Genomic DNA, 15,390 nt, shown 5'->3' with positions numbered 1-15,390 from the left:
CCTTTTTTCAATTTAAGGCACACAACATCGCGGCACCTCATTCTAAAATCTAAAACAAAACTAATAGTTTTGCATCTATGTTTGCATTTATAAGTGGACTTTTTTCCAAGGGTGGATTTCTGCCTCTAATGCATAGTATACCAAGTACCCTAAAAACTCAGATTATTAAGGAAAAATAAGGCTTTCAAGACATTATAAAGCATGAAAAGGTAGAATGAATGATTATGTGCGAGGCCATCAACTAACCTCCATGAATCGTGACATGGTCAATACAACACGGTCTGTCTCATTAAGAGCTTCTCTCCAAGTGTAAATTTTTCCGCTCTCCTCCTGTGCTTCAAATACTTCTTTGGCTAAGAACCTTGAGATGTCCTCTGATGTCCAGCCTGTAGAATTAAGTTGGCGATTTAGGAACTGTTTGCTCCCTTTATTGGTCAACAGAGTCTGAAAGAAAACATTTTTTTGTTAATTTCTGTTATTATTTTCATGCCATACAGGATAAGTAAGCTACCATCTACTACTGTAACTTTATATTTGACAAGTTAAATTTTACTATAAGTTTTAGAGAATAGGATGAATCTCAGCCTCGAAAGGTCACACCAAGTAGGCTGATATCTGGCCACTCTGATGTAGAGTTTGAATGTCTAGAGATTTCTATATAGAGCTACAGAATACATTATTTTGTACATGTTCAGCGTGATGACAGAGAGCTGGCCCTTGAAGTCAGCCAAAACTCTGGTGGGGAACTCCCACTTGAATCAGCACTGATCTTTGCTCTCTTGAAGAAAAATCTTCAGTATTCAAATACTTCCAGGCATGAGCAATACTATTAAAAAGGTCTAAATTGTGCTGTTTTTTTTCTATTTGAGTAGATTATAGCATGGATTTATCACTAGCCGACATACAATTGTGTCATGTTTGTTTAATAATATTACTACATTTGCTTACATCTAGAAACATGCTATTGCAGTAAATAAAAAGAACTAGATTATTAAATTATATAAATAAATTATATAAAAACTTTAATTTAGAAGATCTGTATTTCATGATAATGAATGATAAAAAGTATACAGTGCAATAGATATACTTAGTCCTATTAGCACATGGCTTTAAATTAAGATTTTGTTTTACAGTTTCTCAAAAACACCTAACACACCAGAATGCTTTCTTCACCCTACCCACAAAAAAACTTTTATAGGGTGTCTTGGATAATGAAAGACAATACTTTTATTAAAAATCCAAGCATTCTTTGTATAATTCCAATACAATGAATACCAGTGAAGGATAAACTTACCCTAATAAGATCCATTTCCTTGCTGCTTTCTATAAATGTTTTAATTAGTGGCCGAACTTCTTCCCACATTGCTCCAAGATCCTGAAACACGCTCAGCTCTTGGAAAGTTTTGTTGACCTGAAATAAAGCCATAGTAAAAAATAGTTAAAGTGTTTGGTGATATCATGTAGTAATCGTATTTCTATCATAAAACCAACCCAAACAGAATGCGGTAAACATATAAGTAGCAATATTCATATAAAAAGATTGTAGATTGTAAGCTCTTCTGAGCAGAGCCTGCTTAACCCCCTTTTATATATTTATTGTATTGTAACTGTATTGTCCCCCTTTTATATTGTAAAGCTCTGTGTTAACGGTTAGCACTATATAAATCCTATGTAATAATAATAATAATAATAATCATAAAACTAATTTACATAAACCTCTAATGGTTGTCTTTAGAATTCTGTATACATAAAAATACTCAAAAAAAAAAAACACATAATGCTCTTAAACCTTGTATACTGAATAAAAGTGAGATCACCCAGACAGCTTTAAAAATGTACAGTAAAACCAAAGAATAATTAATAGAATATGTTCATAAAGGAAACTAAAAAGCTAAAACAACCTAAACTAGGCTGGATAGTCCTACATGACTTGTACTATCACCTATTATCAGAGAGCACCTAACTTCTGCAATGGGCCTGTGTTCCTTCAAATATCCCAACTCACATAAGTGTAATTTACCATGCTTTTGAATTGGAATGATGGTAGTTTATTAGGAAACCGTTTGGGGAAAACACTTTGGGAAAACTTCCAACTATCTTACCATCATTCCAATCTCAAAGGCATGGAAAGATCAGCATGGGAGTGCTATGGCAAAAACATCACAGTTAGAAGCAGTGAGAGATGTTTCTATCTTGTTACAGCACAATCTAAATTTCACTTTTCACCCACTTTTAAGTGGGATGATCCCTTAAACATCCAAGTTTCAGAATGGGGAAGGAGATACTAGATGTGCAAGGCCTCATGTACATAGGGCTTAAAAACACCCTTTTTACAGGTGTTTGACTTGACTTTTTTTTTTTCAGCCCCTAAACGCACTTCTTTGTTAGCCTATGTGGCCATGCACACATACACATTTACAGGCGTATTAAAAGAGGGGGCTGAAAAAAAAAAACATAACTAGGGTGCCTAAAAACGCTAGACGTGTTTAGTGCTTGGGCGTCCATTTTTTGAAGTCAGAATAAATGAATATTCTGAACAATGGAATCCATAAACACTTAAAGCGGAGGTCCACCCTAAAGTGGACCTTCCGCTCATCGGAACCCTCCCCCCCTCCGGTGCCACAATCGGCACCTTTCAGGGGGGAGGGGGGTGCAGTTACCTGGATAATCCAGGTAACTGCACCCACTTCCGGGACAGCTCTCTGCGGAAAGGGGCGTAACTTACGCCCCTTTCCGCAAGTGCCCGCCCCTTCCCGCAAGTGCCCCGCTGCCTGCTGGGAAACACACAGCTCCCAGAGGCAGCGGGGAGCGTCCTTATTGCGCAGCGCAATTCGCGCATGCGCAGTAGGGAACCGGGAAATGAAGCCGAACGGCTCCATTTCCTGATTCCCATACCCAAGATGGCGGCGGCAGGACCCGACAGTCGACCTAGCGATCGGCTTCGGGTGCCGACATCGCGGGCGCGCTGGACAGGTAAGTGTGACTATTTTAAAAGTCAGCAGCTGCAGTATTTGTAGCTGCTGGCTTTAAAAAAAAAAATAAAAAATGCGGAGTCCCGGTGGACTCCCGCTTTAATCTCTTGATGTGCCTAAATGCGTGTGCAATACACAGCTTTAGGCACGTTTTTTTTAAGCTTCATTTTCTTTTCCTAAACAGAGTAAAAGGTGTTTAAAGGAGAAACTCACATGGCCAATGCGCATGAGCCCTAAGTATGCAATCAATTTTTTGCAAACTGAAGGAGGAAAAAAATAAACTGGAAGTTGTTACCAAACAACTAAGTAAGACATTGCATGACAGCATGTCCATGTGATTTCTAACACAAATATACAATGCACACAAGTACATGGCAGAGAGGTCACCTCACAGGATGCAAACATTGTTCTAAAGCTCCCCATGCTGGAAATGTAAACACAGTGCTCAGTATATGAGAAGTCACCATTGGTAATCTGTATGTTCTATTCACTAAGTGGTACAAAAAAAGGCTACTGGGCTCCGGAGGAAAACACTTTGGCATGTCACATCAGGGAAAGAGACAGGCAAAGATAAAGTGCCATTAGTGCCTATCAGCTACTCAAGCTTCATCTTATTTTTGCACACTAGTAACAGTTACTAAAACAGTTACTGGACTTCTTACCTCTGACATTAACAGGCGTGTGGCTGGAGTGTTTGGCGTATAGAGGATTTTGCCGACAAGTAAGGGTTTCAGTGCTCTCCAGATCATTCTGTAAAGTGGGCTCGACTCCAGTGTCATCATCAGATCATTACAATAAGGTGCTAAGGGCAGAAATAACATTTTAGTGCAATTTTCCAATCCTGAAATACCCTATACCGTATATAAAAAAAAAACCTGAATACAATTTTAAAAAGTGTCTTTTGACTTAGGCCAACCTATTAAATTTGTCAATTTGGTTTCTAACATGTGCTTGCAAAATAGCAGTACAAATTTGACTGATTGCTATGAGTTGCTGATATCTTTGATAAATAAGGCCCAAGAGCTTTATTCCAGAATAGCTGCTCAAATATTACATTACAAAAAGCAAGCTAAAAAATTGTATCTGAAAGTTATTCTGTTAACCTCCCTAGCGGTAATCCCGAGTCTGGCCAGACTCGGGATCGCATCGTTGGATACAGGGAGGACACAGGGAGAAGTTACTTACCTTGTCCCCTGGATCCAGCAATGTCCTCCGCGCTGTGTGATCGCGCTGTCCTCCGCTCAATTCACACAGTGCCGAGTGCCGCCGAGCTCCATTCCATGCGACATTACAGCGCACGGGAGCAGAGATCGGTGCCAAATTAAAAAAAGTAAAAACACACACAGTACTGTAATCTTACAGATTACAGTACTGTTTAAAAAAATTACACACCCCCTTTGTCCCTAGTGGTCTGTGCAGTGCCCCGCATGCACTTTTATATTGTAAATAAAGTTTTTTTCTGCCTGGAATTTAGAGATTGTCCATAGCAACCAAAAAGTGTCCCTTTATGTCAAAAGTGATTTTAGACCAACTAGAAAACAGCGATAATAAATTATAATCACTTGCAGAATTGAGAGATAACGATTTGTGGGGAAATTCGTCATCAAACACTAAATCTAATGACAGCGACAATTTTGCAAATGAGCAAATGTCAGTGTTTTTGGATTTGATTACATTATTAAATAATTTTTATTATTATTTATTATATTATAAACTTTATCATACCCGGGATGTCTGCTAGACTCTGGTTTGAACAGCTTTAAGAGAGTTATTCCTAAGAATTACAGGACTACAATATAAAACGCCAAATTTCCATGCAAAATAATTGTACCGCTTTCAGCACCTAAAACCAGAACTAATCATAACGCCAGGGAGGTTAAAGCATAACTTAAGGCAAAACTTTATTTTTTTAGATAGCGTGCAGAAGGATACCTATCAGGTTTTTATTGCTGTTTGTGCCTTCATTAGGGAGATTCATTTTGTCTGTGTGTCCTGTTTACCAATATTAAAGTGAAAGAAAACCCCAAATTTGGGGTTGTCATCTGAACAGAGATAGAGCCCAAGTTTTGCAATGGGGAAACTAGTGCTCTCATTTTCGGTTTTGGCTGTGGAATGGGAAGCCATGGGAAATCTCTCCAATGGGATACACATGGCATATTCAGAATGAAAAAAAGTTCTGCCTTAAGTTCTACTTTAATACAGCATTGTTAATTCATTGATTGTATTATAAGGTACAGTATAAAAACACACATATTGCAGCACAGTTTCCCAGAAGGGACAAAGAGCACAACCCATCAATGCATTACAAAATGGTGACCAGCACAACTAAAAATGCCATATAGCAAAATAATCTCCTCAAAATATCCTCACAGTCTCAAAAGCACTAGTGATGTAAAAAAATAATTTAGTTCACAATCTATATTCTCCTCTAAAACAGCCAATAATGCAGAACAAAATGAACGATTCTAGAACTGTTGATTAATAGAAATGTACATACTTGTAGAATTATCATAGACAGAAGTAGATTCTTCCTCTGTGCCATTTTCTCCACCTTCGGTGCCTCCAAATAGTGCCTTGTAGTTATTGTCTTCATACCAGTTGAGGGACTTGATCTTCAATCCACCTCCCTCAGGATGGCCACACACAATACGTGATACCGCTTGATATAACGAGGTTGGTGAAGCTGTGGAGTTCCCACTAGTAAGAAACATGACTTCCTGCCTCATTTCTGCCCAGCTCTTCATAGTTATAACCTGAATAGATCAAAAAGCTTTTGGTCAGGCTCTGCTTAAGGTAAGGTAAATTGTGACACTGCACAAGCCTCCCAGTGCAAAGTTCTGCAAACTAGTAAGGCAAAGGGCTAGTAAACAGAAGGCTATTTCTGGTCTGGTCCTATACTGATACATTCCATACAGGCTGAATGACAATGACACTATATAGCATGGATGGATAAATATACAGTGCCACTATTGTATTCTGACAGCCGGCTATAGTGGCTGTCACAATACCTGAATGGAGGTTGCATCTTTTTGAATGCAGCTGCTGTACATCCAGCAACTTTTAGCCCAGGTCCTTCGGTTTTTAATAGAAGAATGTCAGGTTAGAGGGTGCTGACATGGCCACCTACTAAGCAAATTTCACCCATCAGGAACCAGCTGAAAAATTGCTGTATGGCCAGCTTCACACACCCTGCCATTATTATGAAGGTACTGCAGAACTGCGATATCACACTGTTGTTATTACATTAACATTGCATACAAACAGCCACATGTTGGTCTCTCCATGAATGAGGATCAGTAAAACAGACCTTACTCTACTACATCATGTCATAGAGTACTTGGGTCCAGTCCAAAGTACTAAGTATGGAGCATCCCTTATACCCCCCCCCCCCCCCCCCCCCCACACACACACACACACACCTACTATAAATCAAAGTGTAAGTGGTGCTAATAAAAACTTGGATGCACTTATTATGCAAGGATGCACGATTATAATTCATACAGTTGACTTGCAGTCATCCAGGATATGGAGGATAAGGAGAAGCTTCCTACTTTGTACAAAGACAAAGAATCCTGCTTATGTATAGGTGCCTTCTCCTTAGCTTGCAAAGGCAGACTTTATTAAAGTATTCATGTTCTAAAAGCAACTAAAATGTGCCAAAAATGTTACAAAAATGTTGAAAGTGATATGAACTAGATCTTTGCTACCAGTCAGTTAAACTGTTACAGTGCATGTTTTGACATTCAAATTCTAAGTTCCAGTAAGAGAACAATGAGAGTGGGGTCAGTTCAGTAAACATTAAGAAAGAGAGTAAGATGCAAACAGCACAGACTGTTCTGTACAATGAAAAGAAAAGACTGAAGTTTCCTCCAGAGCATGGGAATGTTTGTGACGCCCACACTGGGACTGCTGCCAACTTTGTTTTATGAAAGTCTCATTTAGCCACATCAGCAAGATGAGAAATACAAGCTTTGTCCATCATTTTTAAACTCCTTGCCCAGACCTGGGGGCTGCCTACCACAGGGAGCAGCTATACAGAGCTCCCATTAGACAGGTTTCTGTTACACTTAACTATATTGAGCAATTCAGCTGCTCGATTACACATAAATATGACTGTTTGTACAAACTGCACTTCACTACAAACTCTCTCATTGTGCGTTAACGCCCATGCTCTATTCCCAACCATCCATATCATGATTATGCAGTAAGGCAGGGCCTGCAGGGGGAGAACAACGGTGACTGCATCACTCTAGCTTTTATAATTGAGGGTCAGCACTGAAAGGGTTAGAGGCGCTCCTTTACTACTACATATATCATAATGTGAAAGTGGAAAATACAGCGCTGTCACTTTAAACATGAAACAGTAGGCAGCACAGCAAAAGACAACTGCAAGTGAATAATAACAGATAAATGTGCAGCGCTAATGAGGACAGTCACTAGATGATGAGACTGTATAAAGTAATGTGAACATTTAAAATATGCATTATTTACATAACTTATAGTGACACATGTGTAAACACATACATTATAATGATAAACTCAATAAAGTTGGGCGGCACAGTGGTGTAGTGGTTAGCACTCTCAACTAGCAGTAAAAAGGGTTGCTGGTTCACATCCCAAACACAGCACTACCTGCCTGGAGTTTGCATGTTCTCCCTGTGCCTGCGTGGGCTTCCTCCGGATACTCCGGTTTCCTCCCACACTCCAAAGACATGCTGGTAGGTTAATTGACTTCTGTCCAAAATTGACCCTAGTATATGAATGGAGACCTTGGATTGTGGGCCCCTTGAGGGTAGGGACTGATGCGAGTGTGCAATGTACAGGGATAGGGACAATTGTAGACACTCACTCAGGTTGGACTGGTGTCTTTATTCAACTAAAGGCCACAATGTGATGAATGTAAAAAAGTAGAAACACAAAGTCCACCGATGAAGACTGGGATATTTGTATTAATCTAGGTAAGTGGATAACCTCCTTAGGACATCAGTAAGAGGACAAGTGAGAAGAGTAGGTAATAGGAGTAGATAGCGCCTCGGGACGGGCCCTGCTGATGCCACTGTGACACTCTTCAATCATTTTAACAAGAGTTTTTATATCTACTAAAATGTGAGTGTTCCCAATATTTAATAAATACTCTTTGTTATATGGATTTACACTATGTGGAAATTTGTTTCATTTTTGGTTGCATGGGAAAGATCTGGCTAACCTCCCTCTGAGATCATTTATCTATTGGGAAACCATCCGAAGGACAGTGTGATCACCATTCACTGGTGCCAGTGGCTGCAGTAGTGGATGTTCCTATCTACTGGTGTGTCCGATCAGGCATATGTCCTTTTGAGTCCGATAGTTCTGGTAAGCCTTCTCGATGTTGGTAGTGGCTATCTCCCCCATTATCTACTCTTCTTACTTGTCCTCCTACTGATGTCCTAAGGAGGCTATAGACCCCTTTTCACACTCACAGTGTGGCTGCGTTAGCGGTAAAGTGGCACTAGTCTAGGTACTTTTAATCCCTGATAGCAGCAGAAGGGGTAAATGCGCCTGAAAAGCGCAGCTGACGAATCCATTTGTAGGTGCTTTGGCAGCGATGCTCATTCCTTTTAAATGGGCAGGGGCGGTGGTGGAGCGGTGTATACACTGCTCCTAAACTGCTCCAAAGATGCTGCTTGCAGGACTTTTTCGAACGTCCTGCAAGCGTACCACTCCAGTGTAAAAGCACTCCGGCTTTCACACTGGGACTGCAGGGGAGGCATTTTTCAGGCACTTTACGGGTGCTATTTTTAGCCCTTTTGTGCCTGACAAATGAGGACAGTGTAAAAGGTGTCGTAGGGTTGATTTACTAAATTTTTATTTATTGAGTTTATCATTATAATGTATGTGTTTACACATGTGTCACTATAAGTTATGTAAATAATGCATATTTTAAATGTTCACATTACTTTATACAGACTAAAATTGGAGAGTGTAAAATCTGGTACAGCTGTGCATGGTAGCCAGTCAGCTTCTATCTTCAATTAAGCTTTGACATTAACACCTGGAAGCTGATTGCTTTCTATGCAAAGCTGCACCAGATTTTGAACTCTCCAGTTTGGGTAAATCAACCAGTGTCCTTCTGTATGTCTATTAGAGCTGCCTTTACATATCTACAGCCCGGGCGATGGATGAACTTTCACTATTTATAAATGGGCGATCAGTGATGTTGAGTCGGTACCGTGTGTAACAGCCCAAAATTGGTGATTGCTAATTCATAAAACCTCAAACAGTGCTACAGCACTCTGTGATCTATCGGTCAGGCTCTGTATCTGTAAAAGTAGCACTGATAAACACACCGATACAGAGAACAGCTGTGTGATCTGTGCTACTATCAATCACAAATCCATGTCCTCTTTAGCAGCATTATAGGACAGGGATAGCCTGTCTGGGAAGACTGCTTATAAATGAACGGATGGATCTGAATGGGGCAAAGTGCTATATGCAATAAAAACCCCTAGGGCAGTGATGGCGAACCTTGGCACCCTAGATGTTTTGGAACTACATCTCCCATGATGCTCACCTACACGGCAGAGTGCATGAGAATCATGGGAAATGTAGTTTCAAAACATTTGGGGTGCCAACGTTTGCCGTTACTGCCCTAGGAAGTTAAAAAACAATGTATAATGATAAAAACAAATTATGTGTAATGATAGTTCTTCTTTAAATTTAAACCTCAAACCTTTGATTCTGTGGATTGCCCTCAAGCAAAGAAAATATTTTAGAATAAATGTTAGGGCCCCCTTCATGCCTTGCCATTCCATTGAGGTGTACTAAGGCAGTCCTGAAATATGATCTGCACCATTTTGTCACCACAATGTCACAAACACACAGCAGTGCATGAGAATAGGTTGTAGTGTGCTGCAGCACAAATGTGTTCGGTGTGTTGACTTGGTGTGATAACGTGCTTTTCAAAAGAAATAGCACTGCAGTAAATGCATCAGGATAGCACATGTAAAAACATATGTTGCTGCAATGCATAGGTGGGAAGTTGGCCTAAAAGACACCTAAAATATAGGGGCTGTCATTGCTGATAAAAGAACACTAGTTATTTAGCTGTCTCTACATTTAGGCTCCATTCACACTTGTGCGACTTGTCATGCAACTTTGGACATCCAAGTTGCAGGACAAGTAGTTCCCCATGTTTTCCAATGATAACCATTCATATATGTGCAGCTTATATGTGCAACTTCAAAATAGTTCATTCGTTACTTTGTTCTGACTTTCATGCAATTTGAGTGCCATAGACTGTTACCCCTCAAAAGTACCAGGAAAGTCGTACCTGAATGTTATACAAGGTAACGATTGTCCATTATCACATGTCAAAGCCAAAGTTGTATCCAATTTTCATCTAAAGTTGCGTCAAAGTTGTACTCCAAAGTCAGCACAACTTTGGAGTCATAAAAGTGTGAATGGAGCCCTAGACTCCCACTGGTGAGATCAGATTTTGAGCAGCGTTTCAGTGCGATTATGTGGTGCAACTTGAATGTAGTTTGCATATTCTATGGGACCAGAATGGTGCTGAATTCTCACCAAAGTAGCACAGGACCCTTTTACAAAATGGCGCTGCATTGACCTTTGAAAAAAATATGATTTTGATTACCATTAAACTCTGTGTGACTCAAATCACATCTCATATCTCACTAGTGTGAACCAGGTCTCAGTCATTTCTGAGTGAGTGACCTGGAACAACAATGCAGATTGGAAAGATTTGAGAGAAGTAATCTATTATTAAACCACCATGGCAGCTAGTATGTTTCTGAATGAGCAGTCAGCAATAGTACCCTACATATTCTTTTAGTGCATTTTTTTTAAATCTAACCATATATATATATAACCATATAGTTAAATCAACTATATTTTTCAGGATTCTTTATGACACATTATTTCTCCAATGTTTGTGAGTTTAAAGGTGCTAAATTCTAACAGTAAACCAGCAGAAAACTAGCAGTTGCTGGTGACTGAAAAGCTATGCAGTTTTCATCAACCAAAGTTACATAAATACAGGCCTACAAGAGAGAAAATAGCACAAAACCTTCTCCACTTGGTCATGGAACACGCCAGATATATAGTGCACAATTCAAACAACTGTTCGGCAACGATTGGAAGCTGGTTGTTTGTGGTTGGGATAATGAATGATGATACAGTCGCTCTAAAATACCCTCAAGCTCTGACGAGTCGCTACCCTATACTTACTTCTTTGGCGAGCTGACCCAAGCTGTGCAGCATGTTATCTGTAATCTCTCTCAGGACAGGGAAAGATCTTGAAGACATTTCTTTCTATATTTACCAGAATGAAAAGAAGAAAACACTGGTTACATGTGCAATCCCTAATTTTTTCCAAAAATAAAATGGTTTTCATTATAAACTGTTCTTCTGTAGTACCCACAAGTTATGAGACCCACCTTCAATTTTAAAGGGGACTATACCATACACATTACTTTGTTTGCTATGCATAAAATTATGTTTTCTGATCATAAATCTCGTCTTTAAAGCATATCTAAAACCAAAATATATTTTCTCATCCTGGAGTATTGACGAGTTATGACCTCGGTCCGTTTTTTATTGGTATCTGTGTCCCCTTCAAGGAACTCCACTTCATCTGCCTTGGTGACTAAAAATGTGGAAAAATACAGTATTTTGCCCTGTCATAAAAAAAAAGAGGTGAGGGGAAATATTCCAATATATGCATTGTTCCTGTGTCCACTGTCTAAGTCATTCCTTACTCCATTTAAAACTAAAAAAATGGCTTTAGATACATCAACTTTTTAATTGGAGTACAACGTGTAATCATTTATTGCAACCTGTTGAAAGAATATTATATACAGGCATACCCCACTTTTAAGTACACAATGGGATTTACTAAAGCTGTAAAGTGCAAAATCAGGCTCAATTCTATATAGAAACCAATGAGCTTCCAGGTTTTATTACCAAAGCTTAATTGAACAAGCTGGGTTAGAAGCTCATTGGTTTCTATGCAGAAGTGAGCCTGATTTTTTTTACTTTCCAGCTTTAGTAAATAAACCCCATTGTGTACTTAAAAGTGGGGTATGCCTGTAACAGGTTTCCATTATTTCTTATGGGGACATTCGCTTTGATATAAAAGTGCTTTGGATTACAAGCATGTTTTCTGGGTGAATTATGCTTGCAATCCAAGGTTATACTGTACAAGAAATCTGGGGCAGTGATCATGGAACCAGCTTAAATAGGACAAGGATTAAAAGATAAAAAAGCTGCATCACTAAGTGATTAGATCAGCTGCTGAAAGTGCTTAAAATGTTAAAGTAACTAATTATTTTTTGGATGCACATATAAATTGAAGAAACCCAAAGTGAATGAAAGCCCACGTTTTGATGTCATAAAACCTTTTGTTGTCTCGGTTTATTGTTGTCCGTACATAAATAATGTAATGGTGGGAACTCTAAGGTCAGAATTAATCACGGGATTACTGTGAAAAGACAGCTATGGTAAGAATCACGCTGGGTTTGACCAGTTTTCATAAGAACCATGCAATTATTCTATAGCCATTACATCAGTTCATATTACTGAAAGAAGAACAATGGCACTTTCTCATGATACTGACTGAACTGGAGCACAGTGACTTAATAGATTCTTTTAAGTCCTCACACTGAACTCTGGGTAATGTGTCAAAGAATGCTTTGCATCCCAGTTCACATAAAAACCAAAGCACACAGTGTAAGTGGAGGTACACATCTACGGCTTACCATGTTTGCAGAGTTAATAGATAGCTTGTGGGTCTGCAAAGGTTTTTGTTGTAATAAATAAGGAATCCTGCATTGCTATTGTGCTTTCTGCTATATTGTCCCCAGTACAGTAACCGCACACTATATCATGGCAAAGATTATTATGTAGTATAAAAAAAGAACACCTGAATAGAGTACAGTAGGCTGATGTGAGACAGGCGACTCTCCCATTACCGATCCTGTCACTGCCCATTTGTTGAAATCACAAGGCAGCAGGATTGCTAGGAGGCTGCCTGTCTGTCCACGTAGAATCGCTCCCTCTGTAGCCAAAAGGTAGAGATGTTGCTCCTATCACTAGTGATTGAGATTCAGCAACATTGGACCAGTGGCATAGTGTCATCTTGCTGCATCTGGCTACAGAGGGAACAATTCCACAGGGACAGGCAGGCAGCCTCTGTAGCCATCCTGCTGCTGGTGATTTGTCTAAAGCAGCAGAACTGCCCAGTCTGATATTAGCCTAAAAGAAGGCCATAGATGATGCCAATTTCTTTCCTGCAACCACGGGTTGCAAGAAAGAAAATTGCTAGATTCCCCCATCAACGCAGTCAGTGTTAATGGGGTAATTTCTCCTGTAGAGCCATTGTGGGGAAAGCCATCCCTGCAGGGAAAACAGAGAGATTATTGCTAGCCGCTATTGCCGCTGGTAGCATGCTGATAATCCGACTATCTGGTTGTACCCAATTTGATGAATGGAACGACTTGGGAACATTCCTACCTACAGATGTTTAGCCGATTCCTACTGAACTGGCCAAGATCCAAACTGTCTATGGTCGACTCAAGGCTAATGCCCCGTGCACACAAGTGGATTTTTCCACTCAAGCTTGGCTTGCATACACACGGTCACACAAAAGTTCTCTGAACGCAGTGACATACAACACAACGAGCTGAGAAAATTAAGTTCAATGCTTCTGAGCATGCGTCAAATTGTTTCCGAGCATGTGTAGGAATTTGTACGAAGCTCTTCGGCCAACCGACAAGAGGATGAAGCGCATCGGGAGGACTCCACTGCTGCCTTTTTTTCGTAAAAGCGCTTTGTCAACTTCTTAAATGTGAGTTTGATATTTTTTGAATAAATTGAAGTTTTTTATGGAATTACGCTATTTGGCCATATTTCTCTATCCCGTATGTCCTTGTTGATGAGCTTGACCTGTTCCGGTTGGTGTATACCGGTTTCGTGGGATTCATCTTTGCATGAGACTCTGTACATTCAGTTTCAAGTCCTATTGTCGGTTGGCCGAAGAGCTTTGGTCGGCGTATGTCTGTTGGGGTCAAATACGTCTGGTAAGCCTCCAGGTGGTGGTATCAGCACAAGGGTGTATACACTTTATTTATGGAAGATTTGAGGATATTCACATTTCCTATCACTTTCACTGAAAAGGACTTTTGATTTTGCTGCTTTGAAGGACTATCCTATTATTCTTCAAAGGACAATAAAATATACATTTTTTGTATAGGTTTCCATGTATATATGCACATGTAATTGGTATGAACATGATTTATATGGTGTGTTGTTAATTGCATATTCATATATGTTATTTGGGTTTACACATTTATGCTTTAGTTATATTTTTTTAGCGCGACACTTTGTTTCTTATATGCTATTTTGAACTAAAACGTCCATTTTTAGTGTGTCAGCAGCTTTTTAGGTTAAGATAGCGCAGTGTTTTTTGTTTTTTTCTTGGTTTATCTTATATGTGTGAACCTAGCCTGATTTTGCAAGAAGTACAATATTTCATGTCGACAGTTGTCCGCAAGAGACAATTGTGCTGTGAATTTAGCAGGCTGACCCTGCAAACATGTCCTTAAATTTACCCTGTAATTGTGAAGCTTTATCTCGAATGGCCATTCGCAACAGCACTTCCTATCTCACTTATCCTAACAAAGCTAGAAAAAAAACACAAGTGGCTGACGATCTCTGGGGCTTTTTATGCCATAATCATTCTCATATATGCTTTGTATTTTTTTTTTTATGATATATTTTATCACTGATGCAAATATAAGGCTCCAGTCACACCAATGTGAGGTGCAGCAATGCCCTTGAGTTTTTTTCAGGTTTATGTACGTCGCGTGTAGGGTCGCTTAATAATAACAATGCTCTGTCCTATTTAGAGCAATTGCAAAAAAGAAACGTGGGCACTTATTTCACACTATCATACTACAAAGCACTACAAAGCACGGCAATAAGTTACCCTGCATTGTGGTGCAATTTAGCAGCAGTCAAGTATAATATTCTTTCTATATTTGGAAGAAAGAATATTATACGTGTACAAGCACTTTAAAGAAATTTAAGGAAACAATTAAAAAAAGCATTGAAACACACATTGCATTGCTCTCTTCCAGAGCCAGCACTGTCACTAGCCCACAAAGTAAAATACTGCATTTTATTGCGTAGTGTGGACATAAAGCTGGACACACACTACAGGCATACCCCACTTTTAAGTACACAATGAGGTTTATTTACTAAAGCTGGAAAGTGCAAAATCAGACTCACTTCTGCATAGAAACAAATGAGCTTCGAACCCCAGCTCGTTCAATTAAGCTTTGGTAATAAAACCTGGAAGCTCATTGGTTTATATGCAAACGTGAGCCTGATTTTGCACTTTCCAGCTTTAGTAAATAAACCCCAT

The 15,390-nt window shown here is 39.4% G+C and overlaps 1 protein-coding gene across 4 annotated transcripts in view; it reads right to left on the bottom strand.

The window, feature by feature from the left end:
* The window catches only part of ABCA1 (ATP binding cassette subfamily A member 1), a 151,150-nt gene that overhangs the window by 59,803 nt on the left and 75,957 nt on the right, over positions 1-15,390 (bottom strand). For all 4 annotated transcript variants that reach the window (XM_077475186.1, XM_077475187.1, XM_077475189.1 and 1 more), the window contains exons 8-12: positions 11,196-11,279; positions 5,470-5,725; positions 3,635-3,774; positions 1,295-1,411; positions 247-444 (exon numbers count right to left, since the gene is read on the bottom strand). In XM_077475186.1, the coding sequence (XP_077331312.1) occupies positions 247-444; positions 1,295-1,411; positions 3,635-3,774; positions 5,470-5,725; positions 11,196-11,279 (795 nt within the window). The remainder of the gene's footprint in view (positions 1-246; positions 445-1,294; positions 1,412-3,634; positions 3,775-5,469; positions 5,726-11,195; positions 11,280-15,390) is intronic.

This window comes from Lithobates pipiens, unplaced genomic scaffold (assembly GCF_037356315.1).
Source record: "Lithobates pipiens isolate NorthernLeopardFrog02 unplaced genomic scaffold, aLitPip1_a1.2 Scaffold_13, whole genome shotgun sequence".
In the NCBI taxonomy this organism is placed as follows: Eukaryota; Metazoa; Chordata; class Amphibia; order Anura; family Ranidae; genus Lithobates; species Lithobates pipiens.
This window is presented reverse-complemented; position numbering and strand designations above follow the sequence as displayed.